The 16,330-nt window shown below is 44.5% G+C and overlaps 1 protein-coding gene across 1 annotated transcript in view; it reads left to right on the top strand.

The window, feature by feature from the left end:
- Nucleotides 1-16,011, top strand: part of nae1 (nedd8 activating enzyme E1 subunit 1) — a 29,817-nt gene extending 13,806 nt beyond the window's left edge. The window contains exons 10-20 of the mRNA XM_067998180.1: nucleotides 329-392; nucleotides 950-1,041; nucleotides 3,445-3,504; nucleotides 4,199-4,332; nucleotides 6,288-6,363; nucleotides 9,320-9,359; nucleotides 11,100-11,186; nucleotides 12,319-12,411; nucleotides 13,437-13,551; nucleotides 14,217-14,266; nucleotides 15,764-16,011. Of these exons, the coding sequence (XP_067854281.1) occupies nucleotides 329-392; nucleotides 950-1,041; nucleotides 3,445-3,504; nucleotides 4,199-4,332; nucleotides 6,288-6,363; nucleotides 9,320-9,359; nucleotides 11,100-11,186; nucleotides 12,319-12,411; nucleotides 13,437-13,551; nucleotides 14,217-14,266; nucleotides 15,764-15,873 (921 nt within the window). The 3' untranslated portion in view covers nucleotides 15,874-16,011. The remainder of the gene's footprint in view (nucleotides 1-328; nucleotides 393-949; nucleotides 1,042-3,444; nucleotides 3,505-4,198; nucleotides 4,333-6,287; nucleotides 6,364-9,319; nucleotides 9,360-11,099; nucleotides 11,187-12,318; nucleotides 12,412-13,436; nucleotides 13,552-14,216; nucleotides 14,267-15,763) is intronic.
- The last annotated feature ends 319 nt before the right edge of the window (nucleotides 16,012-16,330 follow it).

The raw sequence follows: 16,330 nt of genomic DNA, 5'->3' as shown, positions 1-16,330 counted from the left end.
TGTATCTGTACCTGAACACCAATCAGTACCTTCAAGAAAAAGGAGGGAGGGAGAAACTGAGAGGAGGGAGGGAAATAATTTTGATGTAATGTACATTATAATTTGTACTTTTTAGAAAAAAATCTTATTTTAGGTTCAGTCAATTACAGTATTGTTGCATTATTGGAAATGTTACTTTTACGGCTACTCCAGGATAAAGTCTCAACGCTGCCCTGTGATCCTTAATACCTGTCATGGCTTATAATCCTATACCTGTGTGGTGTTTGTGAACGGAATCGCCTGTGTGAGCAGGGAGTCTCACATTGCCTCTTTTTTTAAAACCCTGCAGCATGATAGTCGGTTACCGAAGACTTATAAAGAAAAGGAAGCGTTTCGAGAGTTAATACGACAAGGTATGGATTCTTCATTTAATTTTTACAGGTGGTTTTGTCAGTTAGGATTTTGTGCACATAAACATCCAATTTTCTTGTTTTTTGTTTTAGATCTTCCTAACTTATTTGTCCAAGCAATAGGTACAGTAGTGTAATGCTGAAGGACTTGGACCAGCCACCAGAGGTTATGAGTTTAAATCCTCTGCCATGGCAAGTTGTGAAATTGAATTCAAAAAGCCTGGTAAATTTGTGGGTTAGTAGTAGAAAAATGACTGTGCAAGAGGCTGTTTTGTCATTAAAAACTCAACTAGTTCACTGATGCCCTTCAGGGAAGGGAACCTGCCACCTTTACCCATCCTGATGGTAACATTTACTGCCAAATGTGACCCAATGACAACTGCAGATTTTAAAAGTCAGTTCTGTATAAGAAATATGTTTGAACTGTTTTTGTTGGTTAGACTGAATTGTTGATTTTTTTTTAACCAAGAATGAGGTTATTTGGTTGGGCCTGTACTCGGTAAGTTTAATGGCCACCATGCCACTAATTACTTCTCTTTTTGCCTTACGACTTAACTCAGGATTGTTGAAGAATGAGGATGGAGTGCCAGAAGACGAAGAGAACTTTGATGAAGCGATCAAGAACGTCAACACTGCCCTGAATCCTACTAAGGTACAACTGCCGATGTGGGGCCGACTGTTGCTTTCTGACACTTGAGCACGGGCATGGCACGTCAAGTGAGGAGAAGTCTGAAGAAGAGTATCTGAAATTCTAAGGAAGTCTTGAGCTGGAGAAGATGAATAATTGTCTGCTTTAGGTAGAAGTTGGAAATTGCCAACTTCTCCAAGTGAATAATTTTTGATGTTTTGTGAAGTCCAGTGTAGGTTTCTCCACATCTTCCCCCCACCCCCCGCACCTTACATTTATCTGGTCAGCACTTAAGAGCGTGGTGCTAAGTCCCAGTGCTGATAGTTAATGACCGTGCTCCTCATTGCATGATCAATATGGATGAGGAAGGCATTTGAACCATCTTAATTTATCCATCCTTGGGACCTTGGAGTGCATGTCCACAGATCCCAGAAGGTAGCAGGACAGGTAGATAAGGTGGGTAAAAAGGCATAGGGGATACTTTCCTTTTATTAGCCGAGGCATAGAATATAAGAGCAGGGAGGTTATGCTGGAACTGTATAAAACGTTGGTTAGGCCACAGCTTGAGTACTGCGTACAGTTCTGGTCACCACATTACAGGAAAGATGTGATTGCACGAGAGAGGGTACAGAGGAGATTTGCAAGGATGTTACTAGGGCTGGAGAATTTTAGCTACAAGATAAGATTGGATAGGCTGGGGTTGTTTTCTTTGGAAAAAAAAAGAGGCTGAGGGGAGATTTAATTGAGGTGTATAAAATTATGAGGGGACTAGATAGAGTGGATAGGGAGGACCTATTTCCCTTAGTAGAGGAGTCAGTGACCAGGGGGCATAGATTTAAAATAATTGGTAGAAGGATTAGAGGGGAGCTGAGGAGAAATGTTTTCACCCAGAGGGTGGTGGGGGTCTGGAACTCACTGCCTGAAAGGGTGGTAGAGGCCGAAACCCTCAACTCATTTAACAAGTACATGGATGAGCACTTGAAGTGCTGTAACCTACAGGGCTACGGACCAACTGCTGGAAAGTGGAATTAAGCTGGATAGCTCTTTTTCGGCTGGTGCGGACACGATAGTGTGAATGGCCTCCTTCTGTGCCGTAACTTTCTATGATTCTATGATCTACCAGTCTTTTAGAGAAGGTTATGGGGAGATTTTATGAAATTGAGGGGTTTTGATGGTGTAAATAAGAACATAAGAACATAAGAAATTGGAGCAGGAGTAGGCCAATCGGCCCCTCGAGCCTGCTCCGCCATTCAATAAGATCATGGCTGATCTGATCCCAACCACAAATCTAAAGAACACAAGAAGTCGGAGCAGGACCCGGCCACATAGCCCCTGGGCCCTCTCCGCCACCCACAGGGCATTGACCGATCCGAACTCAGCTTCATGTCCAATTTCCTGCCCGCTCCCCATAACCCCTAATTCCCTTTACTTCTAGGAAACTGTCTATTTCTGTTTTAAATTTATCTAATGATGTAGCTTCCACAGCTTCCTGGGGCAGCAAATTCCACAGACCTACCACCCTCTGAGTGAAGAAGTTTCTCCTCATCTCAGTTTTGAAAGAGCAGCCGCTTATTCTAAGATTATGCCCCCTAGTTCTAGTTTCACCCATCTTTGGGAACATCCTTACTGCATCCACCCGATCAAGACCCTTCACAATCTTATATGTTTCAATAAGATCGCCTCTCATTCTTCTGAACTCCAATGAGTAGAGTCCCAATCTACTCAACCTCTCCTCATATGTCCGCCCCCTCATCCCCGGGATTAACCGAGTGAACCTTCTTTGTACTGCCTCGAGAGCAAGTATGTCTTTTCTTAAGTATGGAGACCAAAACTGTATGCAGTATTCCAGGTGCGGTCTCACCAATACCTTATATAACTGCAGCAATACCTCCTTGTTTTTATATTCTATCCCCCTAGCAATAAAAGCCAACATTCCGTTGGCTTTCTTGATCACCTGCTGCACCTGCATACCAACTTTTTGATTTTCTTGCACTAGGACCCCCAGATCCCTTTGTACCCCCAGATCCCTTTCCGCTGGCAGGAGAGTCGGTCACCATAAGGCCAAGTATTTAAGGTAATTGGCAAAAGGACGGTGGGGGGGGGGTGGGGAGATGAGGAGAAATTGTTTTACGCAGCGAGTTGTAATGATCTGGAATGCGCTGCCTGAAAAGGTGGTGGAAACAGATTCAAAAATAACTTTCAAAAGGGAATTGGATAAATACTTGAAAAGGAAAAATTTGCAGGGCTATGGGGAAAGAGCAGGGAAATGGAATTAATTGGCTAGCTCTTTCAAAGAGCTGGCACAGGCATAATGGGCCGAATGGCCGCCTTGTATGCTGTAAGATTTTACGATTTATACTGTAGTTCAAAGTGCACCTCTTATTTCCATGACATTTACAGTCCTTCTTTCTAAATGTACTTTTGCAGATTCCAAGTAACATACAAGAGCTGTTCCAGGATGAGAGATGCACCAACATCAACGTACAGGTTGGAACAACACATAAAAGAGTAAATAAAACTTTCCAACAGGGAGGCTTAAACTGGAGGAAGAGTATTTTCAATGTTACGTACTCATCCCTGTGTCTCCCCCACAGGGTCAGTTGCGATTAAAGATGTTGCGTTGAGCTGCTGGGCAGGCCCCCCACTTCCGTTTATCGATGCACAACATTGAGATCGGGAAGTGTGTCCATGGAGTGGGGTAGATAACACACTGGAATTTGGTATTTTTATTTGATTTACCCCCTTCAATTTTATCCCTTCCCCCACCGAAGTCAGTCTCTCGTTTGGGAGTCCAGTAACTTGCCCTACTGGCCTTTCTCAATGAGTAAGCCTGGATGACCAGTGTTGGTAGACTATCTACTGTGAGAGGACATCACAACCGGGGTTACTTCTACCCTTACTTCAAAAAAGAAAAGAAAGAACTTACATTTATTCCCTGATACAGAATACAAAAAGCAAGCAAAGTTATGCTTATGGTGTTTTACACTTCACATGATTGCACTGTAATGGAAAAGCTTTATTCGTGATTATCACTGAGTTACCAAATGGAATCTGCTTTGCTGGACAGGGCAGGTGAAAAAGACTGAATTGTTCAAATCTTTAAGTTTTATTGGGTGGGCTTTCTTTTTTGAATCTGCGTGTTTGTCTGTACCTGCGCTGATGGCTACATTTTTGTTTTCAGAGCCCTCCATTTTGGATCCTAACCCGAGCAGTAAAGCAGTTTGTGGAAAAAGAAGGCCGGGGGAGCCTTCCTGTACGTGGCACCATCCCGGACATGATAGCAGACTCAACCCGGTTTATTAGACTGCAGAATGTGTATGTAACCCAAGTGATTTAAACAAAGCATTTGCCATTTCCCACAGTGTTAACAGTTTGGTGTATTTTAGTGCCACCATTTCTTCTCGATGGTCCAACAACTGTACCTATAAGTGGCCTTTGTGCTCTACTATCTTTTTGCTTTTCTATACTGTGCCTTTGCAGAGATCTGTCCTGATGGCTAAAGGTTACCCCACTGTTTGCTGGGTTTGATGTGTCAGCTGTGACTCAGTGGGCAGCACTCTCGCCTCTGAGTCAGAAGGTCGTGGGTTCAAGTCCCACTCCAGAGACTTGAGCACAAGATCGAGGCTGACACTCCCAGTGCAGTACTGAGGGAGTGTTGCACTGTTGGAGGTGCTGTCTTTCGGATGAGACGTTAAACCGAGGTTCTGTCTGCCCTCTCAAGTGGATGTAAAAGATCCCATGGCACTGCTTCGAAAAAGAGCTGGGGAGTTCTCCCCGGTGTCCTGGCCAATATTTATCCCTCAACCAACATCACGAAAACTGGTCATTTATCTCATTACTGTTTGTGGGATCTTGGTGTGCGCAAATTGGCTGCCGCGTTTCCTACATTACAACAGAGACTACTCCAAAAATACATCATTGGCTGCAAAGCGCTTTAGGACGTCCTGAGGTCATGAAAGGCGCTATAGAAATGCAAGTGCTTTCTTTCTTTGATGTAATGTCTCACTGTGCTGCCTATCTCTGTTCCACAAGGCGAGTATTGGCACAAAGGCCTACAGATTAAAACCACTAAAACCTATTTACAAACAAATAGCAATATGAAACATAATGGGGCCCTCGAGCTTGCTTCACCATTCGATTAGATCATGGCTGATCTCTACCTCAACTCTGTTTACCCGCCCCTTGACACCCTTACCTAACTAAATTCTATCAACTTCAGTCTTGAAAACTCCAATTGTCTGAGCATCCACAACCTTTTGGGGGAGAGAATTCCAGATTTCTACTACCCTTTGTGTGAAAAAGTGTTTCCTGATTTCCCTCTTGAATGGCTTATCTCTAATTTTAAGATTATGTCTCCTCGTTCTTGATTCCCGCACCAAAGGAAATAGTTTCCCTCTATCTACCCTATCCAATCCTTTCAACATTTCAAACTCCTGAATCTTCTTTACTCAAGGGAATATAAGCCAAGTTTATGCAACCTGTCTTCACAATTTAATCCTCTAAGCCGCGATATTATTCTGGTGAATCTGTGCTGCACCCCCTTCCAAGGCCGATTGATCCTTCCTGAGCTGCGATGCCCAGAACACTGAACGCAACACTCCAGATGGGGTCTGACCAAGGCTCTGTACAACTGAAGCATCACTTCCTCCCCTTTGTATTCCAGCCCCCTTGAGATAAAGGCCAATCACTAAAGGGGGAAAAATCAATTGGGATTAGGTTGTGGTTTTGCTGGTCGGACGTAGCTTTAAATAGGAGGATGAAAGATCTTGTTGCAGCGGCCTTGTTACATGACGAATAAGAATCAATACTAGATTTTGATATAAGCAGAAAATGCCTGAAATACACTGCAGGTCAGTCAGCATCTGAAAGAGAAAAGACAGGCTCGCGTTTCGGTTGGGACCCATCCGCCAGACACCAGCTGGTATTTCACCCGTCCATTGTTTGGAATCCACTCACAATCACAAGATCAGATTAAAGAAGGCCCCTCAACTCTTTAGATTTCATCCTTCCAGAATTCCAACCCTATCGTTATAGATTTTAATATCCACTTGAGCGTTCAGGCAGGATCTCGGTTTAACAGCTTGTTTGAAGGATGGTACCTCTGACAGTGTTGCTCCCTCCTGCACTGCATCCTCAGCCTAGATCTAGGGACCACTGCTGTGGTCCAAACCACCTCCATCGTTCATGCTTTTTTTTTTCTATGTCTAGTTTTATATAACTGACGGTTCTTGTTACGGTGTTCTATTTATGTATTTGCTCCGCTCCCTCAGGTACCGTGAGAAGGCAAAACAGGATGCATCTGTGATAAGTGACTATGTCACTGAAATATTGGAATCGATTGGTAGGGTAAGTCGCATGCCAAATTGTACTCCTTGCTTATCCTTTTTTGCGCTTTGATAAGTCCCTCCATCATAAGGTCAGAAATGGGGATGTTCGCTGATGATTGCACAGTGTTCAGTTCCATTCACAACCCCTCAGATAATGAAGCAGTCCGAGCCCGCATGCAGCAAGACCTGGATAACATCCAGGCTTGGGCTGATAAGTGGCAAGTAACATTCGTGACTGGCAAGTGCCAGGCAATGACCATCTCCAACGAGAGAGAGTTTAACCACCTCCCCTTGATATTCAACGGCATTACCATCGCCGAATCCCCTACCATCAATATCCTGGGGGTCACCATTGACCAGAAACTCAACTGGATCAGCCATATAAATACTGTGGCTACAAGAGCAGGTCAGAGGCTGGGTATTCTGCGGCGAGTGACTCACCTCCTGACTCCCCAAAGCCTTTCCACCATCTACAAGGCACAAGTCAGGAGTGTGATTGAATACTCTCCACTTGCCTGGATGAGTGCAGCTCCAACAACACTCAAGAAGCTCGACACCATCCAGAACAAAGCAGCTGGTTTGATTGGCACCCAATCCACCACCCTAAACATTCACTCCCTTCACCACCGGCACACAGTGGCTGCAGTGTGGACCATCCACAGGATGCACTGCAGCAACTCGCTAAGGCTTTTTTTGACAGCACCTCCCAAACCCACGACCTCTACCACCTAGAAGGACAAGGGCAGCAGGTACATGGAAACAACACCACCTGCACGTTCCCCTCCAAGTCACACACCATCCCGACTTGTAAATATATCGCCGTTCCTTCATTGTCGCTGGGTCAAAATCCTGGAACTCCCTTCCTAACAGCACTGTGGGAGAACCTTCACCACACGGACTGCAGCGGTTCAAGAAGGCGGCTCATCACCACCTTCTCAAGGGCAATTAGGGTCGGCCCACACCCCATGAACATAAGAACATAAGAAATAGGAGCAGGAGTAGGCCAATCGGCCCCTCGAGCCTGCTCCGCCATTCAATAAGATCATGGCTGATCTGATCCTAACCTCAAATCTAAATTCATGTCCAATTTCCTGCCCGCTCCCCGTAACCCCTAATTCCCTTTACTTCTAGGAAACTGTCTATTTCTGTTTTAAATTTATTTAATGATGTAGCTTCCACAGCTTCCTGGGGCAGCAAATTCCACAGACCTACTACCCTCTGAGTGAGTGAATGAACGAATTAAAAAAAAAGTCAGCTGTGCCAGTTTATATTCCATCCGGTTTTCCTTCCGTTGTTCTCTTCTTACCCCTCCTCTTCTGTAAGCAGTGGCTCTTAATTAACAGCTCAGGATGTTGCGAACTGTGTCACAACCAGTGAATTACTTCATGGAATTTACTCTCACGATCCCGTGAACAGTAAATGTGATTAATGAATAATCTGTTTTTGGCGGTGTTGGCTGAGGAAGGAATGTTGGCCAGGACACTAGGAGAACTCTCCCCTGCTCTCCTTCCAATAGAACCGCGGCACCATTTACATCCACCCGAACAAGAAGACGGGGCCTCGGTTTAACGTCTCATCCTAAAGACGGCACCTCCGACGATGTAGCGGTAGATTGTATATCAAGTTCCTGGAGCAGGGCTTTAATCTACAACCTTCTGACTCAGGTGGGAGTGCTACCGCTGAGCCAAGCTGACTCGCTGACTTTACAGGGCTGAAGTTCGATGGGTGGCCATGGCCCTCGTACTTTAACCAAATGGCCATTCTTCCTGTGTGAGCCGGGCAGTGATTTTTGGCAGTCAATCCAACCACAAGGGGAGGTCACATCCGAGTTCGACATTCTATAGCAGTTTCCAGCAGGGGTTGCTGGATGGCGAACAGGAGCAGAAACCTTGGCCGTTGTTTCTTAAAACCCTCCCTGAACCTCGGGTCACTGACGCTACCGATCAGAATCCTTCCCTCTGTTCTATTTACTCCCCTCACCCGCTGCACCTGCCGACTGACGACAGCTAATTAAGCACAGGCCGAGGATTAAACAAAGGCCTTGGTTGTCTGTGTGGCTGAGTATCACACTTCATAGTGCACATTCCCACTGTGCCATGTTTGTTCAGGGTCTCTGCAGCTTTGAAAACATCCCTGGTGGGAATTTAACAGCCAGAAAATAAGAAAAACCAAGGGAAAGAAAAGGCCAGTCAAAGCTGATCCTTCTACTGCCCTCGGCTCCAATCGGAGCCTATCCCCCGTACCCTCAGTCTCCCACCTTATCATCCAACTGAATTTGGAAAGCCCCTAGAAGGAGTAGTAGAAAATGATTCACTTGCTACCGTGTACGTGAGGAATCTGGTGATCATCTGATAACCCGTCACGTGTTAGAGTCTTGTCAGCGCATCCCTGGCCGACCAACTGGGAACGAAATTTAAATGGCTGGCTGAATTGAAAACAAAGATAGTTAGTCGGTTTGAGATAATGGGCACCAGCGGAACTAAATAACTGTTACGTGTCTGTATCAGCAATGAAAGAGACATTCTATTACTATAAAAAGTACGAAGGGGATAATCTCCGAAAGCACCTGACGAAGGGGATAATCACCTGACGAAGGGGATAATCTCCGAAAGCTTGTGATTTTAAAATAAATTTGTTGGACTATAACCTGGTGTTGTAAGATTCCTTACATTTATAAAAAGCACAGTAACACCGGATTAATGTGTACGGTGCCTCTTCAGATTGAAATCCACAGCATTGTCGTTTTCCTACACAAACTGTTTGAGTTCCCTCCTGATTCCACTGGACTCTTCTATTGTTAGATGGCTGTAATTAGAGAAGACCCTCAGAGAGGGCCTAGATCTTCTCAGTTCATGATTCTGAAGCACAGGGCCTGGGTTAGCTTCTGCAATGGCTACAGTTTATTTGCAGCTTCCTTTTTCTATTGTTGCGTGTTGTGATGCCCAAATTAAATTTTGCTTATGTTCCCTCTGCAGCCTCCGGAGACCATCTCTGAAAAAGACATTTGGCATTTCTGTAAGTGTTGCTGTTATAAACCTCTTGTTGCGACTGTTGGTATCTGTTGTTTCTATGGTACTTTAAATCTATAGGCCAATGAGAGAGTCTATTGTTAACAATGGTATGGTGCACATGAAGATGCAAAGTGGGTCCGGTAGTGTGGTGGTTATCTTACTGGACGAGTAATCCAGAGTTCAAATCTCAACATGGTATTTTGTGAATTTAAATTCAGTTTAGAAAATCTGGAAATAAAAAGCTGGTGTCAGTAAAAGTGATCATGAAGCTCCTTAAAATGTCACCTGTCCTAATATCTCCGTTTCTGGCTCGGTGTCAAATTTTGTTAGATAACTCTCCTGTGAAGCACCTTGGGACATTTTACTATGTTAAAGGCACTATATAAATGCAAGTTAATGTTGCTATTAACATAGTAAAACGTACCAAAATGCTTCACAGGGGCATTAATCAGACAGAAAATTTACACCGAGCCACGTAAGGAGACATTAGAACAGGTGACCAAACGCTTGGTCAAAGAGGGACGTTATACGGTGTTATAAGGCAGAAAAATGTGAAGTGATACATTTCAGTAGGAAGAGCGAGGGGAGGCAATATAAACTAGAGGGCACAACTCTAAAAGAACAGAGAGATTGGGGGTATATGTGCACACATCGTTGAAAGTGGCAGGGCAGGTTGAGAAAGCATACGGGATCCTGGGCTTTATAAATAGAGGCATAGAGTACAAAAGCAAGGAAGTCATGATGAACCTTTATAAAACACTGGTTCCACCACAACTGGAGCATTGTGTCCAGTTCTGGGCACCGCACTTTAGGAAAGATGTGAAGGTCTTAGAGAGAGTGCAGAAAAGATTTACTAGAATGATTCCAGGGCTGAGGGACTTTAGTTACGTGGCTAGACTGGAGAAGCTGGGGTTGTTCTCCTTGGAACAGAGAAGGTTGTGAGGAGATTTGATAGAGGTGTTCAAAATCATGAAGGGTCTAGACAGAGTAAATAGAGAGAAACTGTTCCCATTGGTGGAAGGGTCAAGAACCAGAGCACATAGATTTAAGGTGATTGGCAAAAGAACCAAAGATGACATGAGGAAAATCTTTTTTACGCAGTGAGTGGCTAGGATCTGGAATGCACTGCCCGAGGGGGTGGTGGAGGCAGATTCAATCATTGCTTTCACAGGGGAGCTGGATAAGTACTTGAAAGGAAAAAAATTGCAGGGCTACAGGGATAGGGCGGGGGAGTGGGACTAGCTGGATTGCTCTTGCATAGAGCAGGCACAGACTCGATGGGCCGAATGGCCACCTTCCGTGCTGTAACCTTTCTATGATTCCATAAGCAGCTTCTTTAAAGGAAGGGAATTCCAGAGCTTAGGGCCTAGGCAGCTGAAAATTGAAGACGCACAAGAGGCCAGAATTGGAGAAGCGCAGAGATCTCGGAGAGAATTCCAGACTAGGAGCTGCATGAGAGAGCCCCGGTTGACGTCCTTGAGCTGGATCTCCCTCTTGGACCTGTTGAGATCAGAAGCTTATGTGGAGAATTGTAGATGTGAACCCATAGCGCAGTAAATTTGATGCAACAAAGTGCTTGGTTTTCCAACTGTTACTCCATGAGTAGAATGTGTCTCTGGTTTGATGTGATTGGGGAAGAGAAGGAAATGCTTGTATCATTTTGTTAATTGTTTTCCATAATTGTGTTTAGTTCATTTTCATTTTAAATTACATTGCTCCTAATCTCGGCTGTCTCTATCTCTAGGCAGGAATGCTGCTTTTCTACGGCTTGTGCGATGCCGTTCGCTGGCGGAGGAGTTCAACGCAGAGACGACCAATAAGGATCAAATCGGTAAATCTTTTCAATTTGTGGGACCCGCAGACAGTCTTAAAGGGGGCGTCTTTAAAAAGAAAACTTTTCCTAATTCGCACCAAGTCCCGTTCTCCCATCATCCCTGACCTACATTGGCTCCCAGTCCGACAACGCCTCAAATTTAAAAAATTCCCGTCCTCGTGTTCAAATCCCTCCATGGTCTCGCCCCTCCCTTTCTCTGTAACCTCCATCCTTACAACACTCCAAGAACTCTGCACTCCTCCAAATCTGGCCTCTTGTGTATCTCCAGTTTCCTTAGTCCCACCATTGGTGGCAGGGCCTTCAGCTGTCTGGGCCCCAAGCTCTGGAATTAACTCCATACACCTCTGCTCCTCGCTACCTCTCCTCCTTTAAGAGGCTCCTTAAAACCTACTTCTTTGACCAAGTCACCTCTCCTAATATCTCCTCATGTGGCTCGGTGACAAATTTTGTCTGACAATGCTGCTGTGAAGTACTTTGGAACGTTTTACTATGTTAAAGGCGCTATATCCGCGTTTCCTATATTACGACAGTGACTACACGTCAAAAAAGTACTTAATTGGTTGTAAAGCGTATTGGTACGTCCTGAGGTCGTGCAAGGCGCTATATAAATACAAGTCCTGGTGCCTGCAATTCTGGAGATGTCCAGCGTGTGGCAGTCGTCGATTTATTTCCTGATGTCTATTTCCTGTAAAACTCATTATTCCCAAATCAGTTTTAAACTGTATGATAATATATTAAAAAAGAAAGACTGCAGCCTCACAAGTTCACTGATTCCCAGACACCTCGTTGTACGTGTCTCACTGCTCAGGAGCCTGATGCATGATCAATGAGATATGCAGTCTGTCTGTCTTGTCCTTTGCTCAATTTATGTTAAAAAACCATTTGTATGAAGTCTGTGGAAAAAGTCAGGTGTCAGACCCTGACCTTTTGTAGATGACATGAGCTTCTTTATCCCAGCAAGCGCTGACGTTTCTCAACATCTTCACATTGCGGCTGATGGCTGTGAGCCCCATCTTTTACGTTTCACGTCTGCCTGATCGTTCCAGAACCCTTCAGCTGTGTTCAACCTCTCGTTCACCTGGGCTGTAAACTTCTCGCTAACGAGCAGGACTTCTTGTTTGTTTTCCAGCATCTTGTATGGAGAATCTCGACAGTGAAATGGTTTTGTACATAATGCTGCGAGCTGTCGATTGCTTTCACAGGCAGCATGGGCGCTACCCAGGTATGCACCCCCCACGTCAGGTATGCGACTATCTCCTGATATCTCTTTCCTATCTAGTTAGAACATGCCAGGTACAGAATTGACTCCCTGTATTTCTTAGATTGAGATTTACTATACATAAATAGGTGTTAAATCTCTCCATGGCTTCACCCCTCCCTGTCTCTGTAACCTCCTCCAGCCCTATAACCCTCCGAGATCTCTGTGCTTCTCCAGTTCTGGCCTCTTGCGCATCCCTGATTTCCATTGCTGCACCATTGGCGGCCGTGCCTTCAGCTGTCTAGGCCCAAAGCTCTGGAATTCCCTCCCTAAACCTCTCCACCTCCTTTGACCAAGCATTTGGTCACCTGTGCTAATATCTCCTTATGTGGCTCGGTGTCAAATTTTGTTTGATAATCGCTCCTGTGAAACATCTTGGGACGTTTTACTACATTAAAGGCAGCCAATTTGCGCACAGCAAGGTCTCACAAACTGCAATGTGATAATGACCAGATCATCTGTTTTAGTGATGTTGGTTGAGGGATAAATAAATATTGGCCAGGACACTGGGGAAAACCCCCCCTGTTGTACTTCGAAATATTGCCATGGGATCTTTTAGGTCCTCCTGTAAGTGCAGACGGGGTCTTGGTTTAATGTCTCCTCCAAAAGATGGCACCTCCGACAGTGCAAGAGGGAATAGTGCTTTCCTCTGACATGATTTTTGGTCATGCTGTTGTCTGCATTTCCCATTGTAAATTGTTATGTCAACATTTCCCATTCAATTTATTCTGTCACCTGTCACGATGTAGCAATTTACAATGTGACAATTTGCATCAGCAGCCCTTGGTGTGGTGAGGGAAGGGAAGAAACTAGAGTTCCTGCTCCTGATCGGTGGTGGAATCTCTGCCTGCCATGTGTGAATATCAGAAGAGGACAGGAGCACTGTGGAACTGTACCCCAACACAAGTTGAAGCTTTCAGGAGAGGAGAGGGCTCACATTTTTAAAAAGTACTGTGTTTTGGGGAGATAATGAATTCTTCTTTTGACAGGTGTTTATAATAACCAAGTTGAAGAAGACATTGGAAAGCTGAAATCGTGTGTGATCGGCCTCCTGCAGGAGTGGAGCGTGTCTGTATCTGTGAAGGACGACTACATCCACGAATTGTACGTTTGTGTTTAAACTTTCCTGTGTGCATCACTCGCTTCTAGAAACAGTTCAGAAGAAGACAATGTCTAAAAGGGCATACTTGCTGGGAGAGGTTCACATTTAGTACTGTTCAATTCCCCTCCCCCAGCTCCTTCGGAGCCCTGAAATTATATCAGTGAGGGGCTCACAATCCTCTGCACCAACTCTTTCAGAACCCTGGAACTATAATCAGGGGGGTAATCACTAACTCCGGTAGTGCATTCCACAGCCTCTGTGTGAAAGAGTTTCTCCTGCTCCCTGTCCTAAATCCCTTACATTTTAGAAACATAAGAAATAGGAGCAGGAGTAGGCCATCCGGCCCCTCGAGCCTGCTCCGCCATTCAGCAAGATCATTGCTGATCTTCTATCTCAACGCCATTTTCCTGCATTTAATCTTATATCTATGGCATAATGGCCAGTCAATCAACGGTGCCCAATGGTGGAATAACGTAAAATCGGAAACACGGAGCCTATTAAACTTTGATATTTGAAAGCTGTCAGACACAGATTGAGGGTCACAGAAAGGAACCCTGAGATTGCTCCTTGCACTCTACCTTTACAGGGAAATGGTGGCTGTGTTTTATAGAGCGGTTTAAACCTGTATGGATTCAGTTTTCTGAAGATAATGCTTGTTCTCTTTCAGTTGTCGCTATGGTGCTTCTGAACCACATGCTGTTGCCTCGTTTTTGGGAGGTATGTTGCATTTTTCCCCATTTTATAATTGGATTTATTCCTGATTGTAGCTATTTGTCGCTTTAGTTATATTGAAATGTGAGTTGGTCTGTTTTGTTTTCTTTCTCTCCCTTCATCACACCTTCCCAAATTTTCTTTTAAACTATAAATTGTCTCTTTAAGGCACTGACTTTAATGTTCCCCCATTCAATTAGATCATGATTGATCTGTGCCTCAACCCTATTTTCCTGCCTTTGCTCCAAATCCCTTGATATCCTTACCCAACAAAAATCTATCGATCAGTCTTGAAAATTTAAATTGACCCTTGGTACCAACAGCCTTTTGGAGGAAGAGTTTTCCAGATTTTCACTACCCGTTGTGTGAAAAAGTACTCCCTGATTTCACCCCTGAACAGCCTAGCTCTAATTTTAAGATTCTGCCCCTTTTGTTCTGATTCCCCCATCAGAGGAAATAGTTTCTCTCTATCTACCCTATCGAATCCCTTTATCATTTTAAAGACCTCAATTAGATCATCTCTCATCCTTCTAAACTCGAGGAAATACAAGCCAAGTTTATGCAATCTGTCCTCATAATTTAATCCTGATATCATTCTGGTAAATCTACACTGTATCCCCATCAAAGTCAATATATCCTTCCCTGAGGTGAGGTGCCCAGAACTGAACGCAGTCTCCAGGCGGGGGTCTGACCAAGTGTCTGTAAAAGTGAAGCACAGTTTCCTCCCCCTTGAGATAAAGGCCAACATTCCATTAACCTTTTGATTACTTTTTATATCTGTGCACTAGCTTTTAGTAATTTGTGTACCTGGGCAGCTAAATCCCTTTGCTCCTCCATAATTTCTAGTCTCTCACCATTAAGAAAATATTCCGATTTTGCCTTTCTTGGATCCAAAGTGGATGACCTCACATTGAACTCCATCTCTTCTCCTTAATGAGAGTCTTAGAAATTTCAGCACAGAAGGAGGCCATTTGGCTCGTCGTAGCCACGTCAGCGCTGCACTCCAATCCCATTTCCCTGCTCTTTCACCACCCTGTTTACACAAAAAGTCATTTAAAACGGTGTTCAGAGTGAATATTGACACCACTGTGTCAGCCAGTGAGTTGGAGGTGGGGCGGGGCTTATGGCAAACTGAGTCTGTTTAATCAGAATTTCTACCAACTACAGCAAACAGAACTCGTGACCGAAACTCTCCCGATAAAAGCAGGATTATTTCTCCAGCAAAGTGCAGTGAGTGGAGGATGGTTACATGATACAAATTATGTGCATAAAATCACTGCCAGTCATTCACAGCAGCGCGGTCTCCAGGTGCGATTGATGCGGGAATTACCCTATCGTCTCCATTCTGGCCGGGAATAGTGGTGTCACTTATATGCAGCCTTCTTTGTTAGCAAAACCAGTGCCTTCAGAGACTTTGTACATTATTATGGGTTTGGTGGGTTAACAGTAATCTCCATTATCAACTGTTGTGTGATTTGTTTCCCCCCCGCCCCCTACCCCCAGGAGCTGCTGCCCAGGAAGCTATCAAAATCATCACCAGGCAGTTCGTACCTTTCAATAACACCTTTATTTACAATGCAATGCTGCAGACGTCAATGACCGTGCTACTGTAGGGTCCAAGTTCCCCGCAGCCAGAGATCTGTGCGTACGTATAGACAAGGACTGTACTTCTGGACTATTTTGTCATTAACCAATTTATGTAACATAGAATTCGATCAAATGAATAAAATTCTCTAAGTTTGTTTGTTAAAGTGCTCGGTTTCAAAAACCTTCACTCCAAAGGAATGCGGTGGAATTCAGTTGTGAAAACGTGACTGAACTAATAACCTTTTTGAGAGAGCTAGGTGCTGAACCCTGTTGCTGTGATATGTCATGTAAAAATGCCAGCCGTGGCTCAGTGGTTAGCATTCCCTCGCCTCTGAGTCAGTAGGTCATGGGTTCAAGCCCCACTCCAGAGACTTGAGCACAAAAATCTAGGCTGACACCTCTGTGCAGTACTGAGGGAATGCTGCACTGTCAGAGGTGCCATCTTTCGAATGAGACGTTAAACCGAGATCCTGTCTGCCCTCA

The sequence above is a fragment of the Heptranchias perlo genome, chromosome 16, assembly GCF_035084215.1.
Source record: "Heptranchias perlo isolate sHepPer1 chromosome 16, sHepPer1.hap1, whole genome shotgun sequence".
NCBI classification, from domain to species: domain Eukaryota; kingdom Metazoa; phylum Chordata; class Chondrichthyes; order Hexanchiformes; family Hexanchidae; genus Heptranchias; species Heptranchias perlo.
This window is presented reverse-complemented; position numbering and strand designations above follow the sequence as displayed.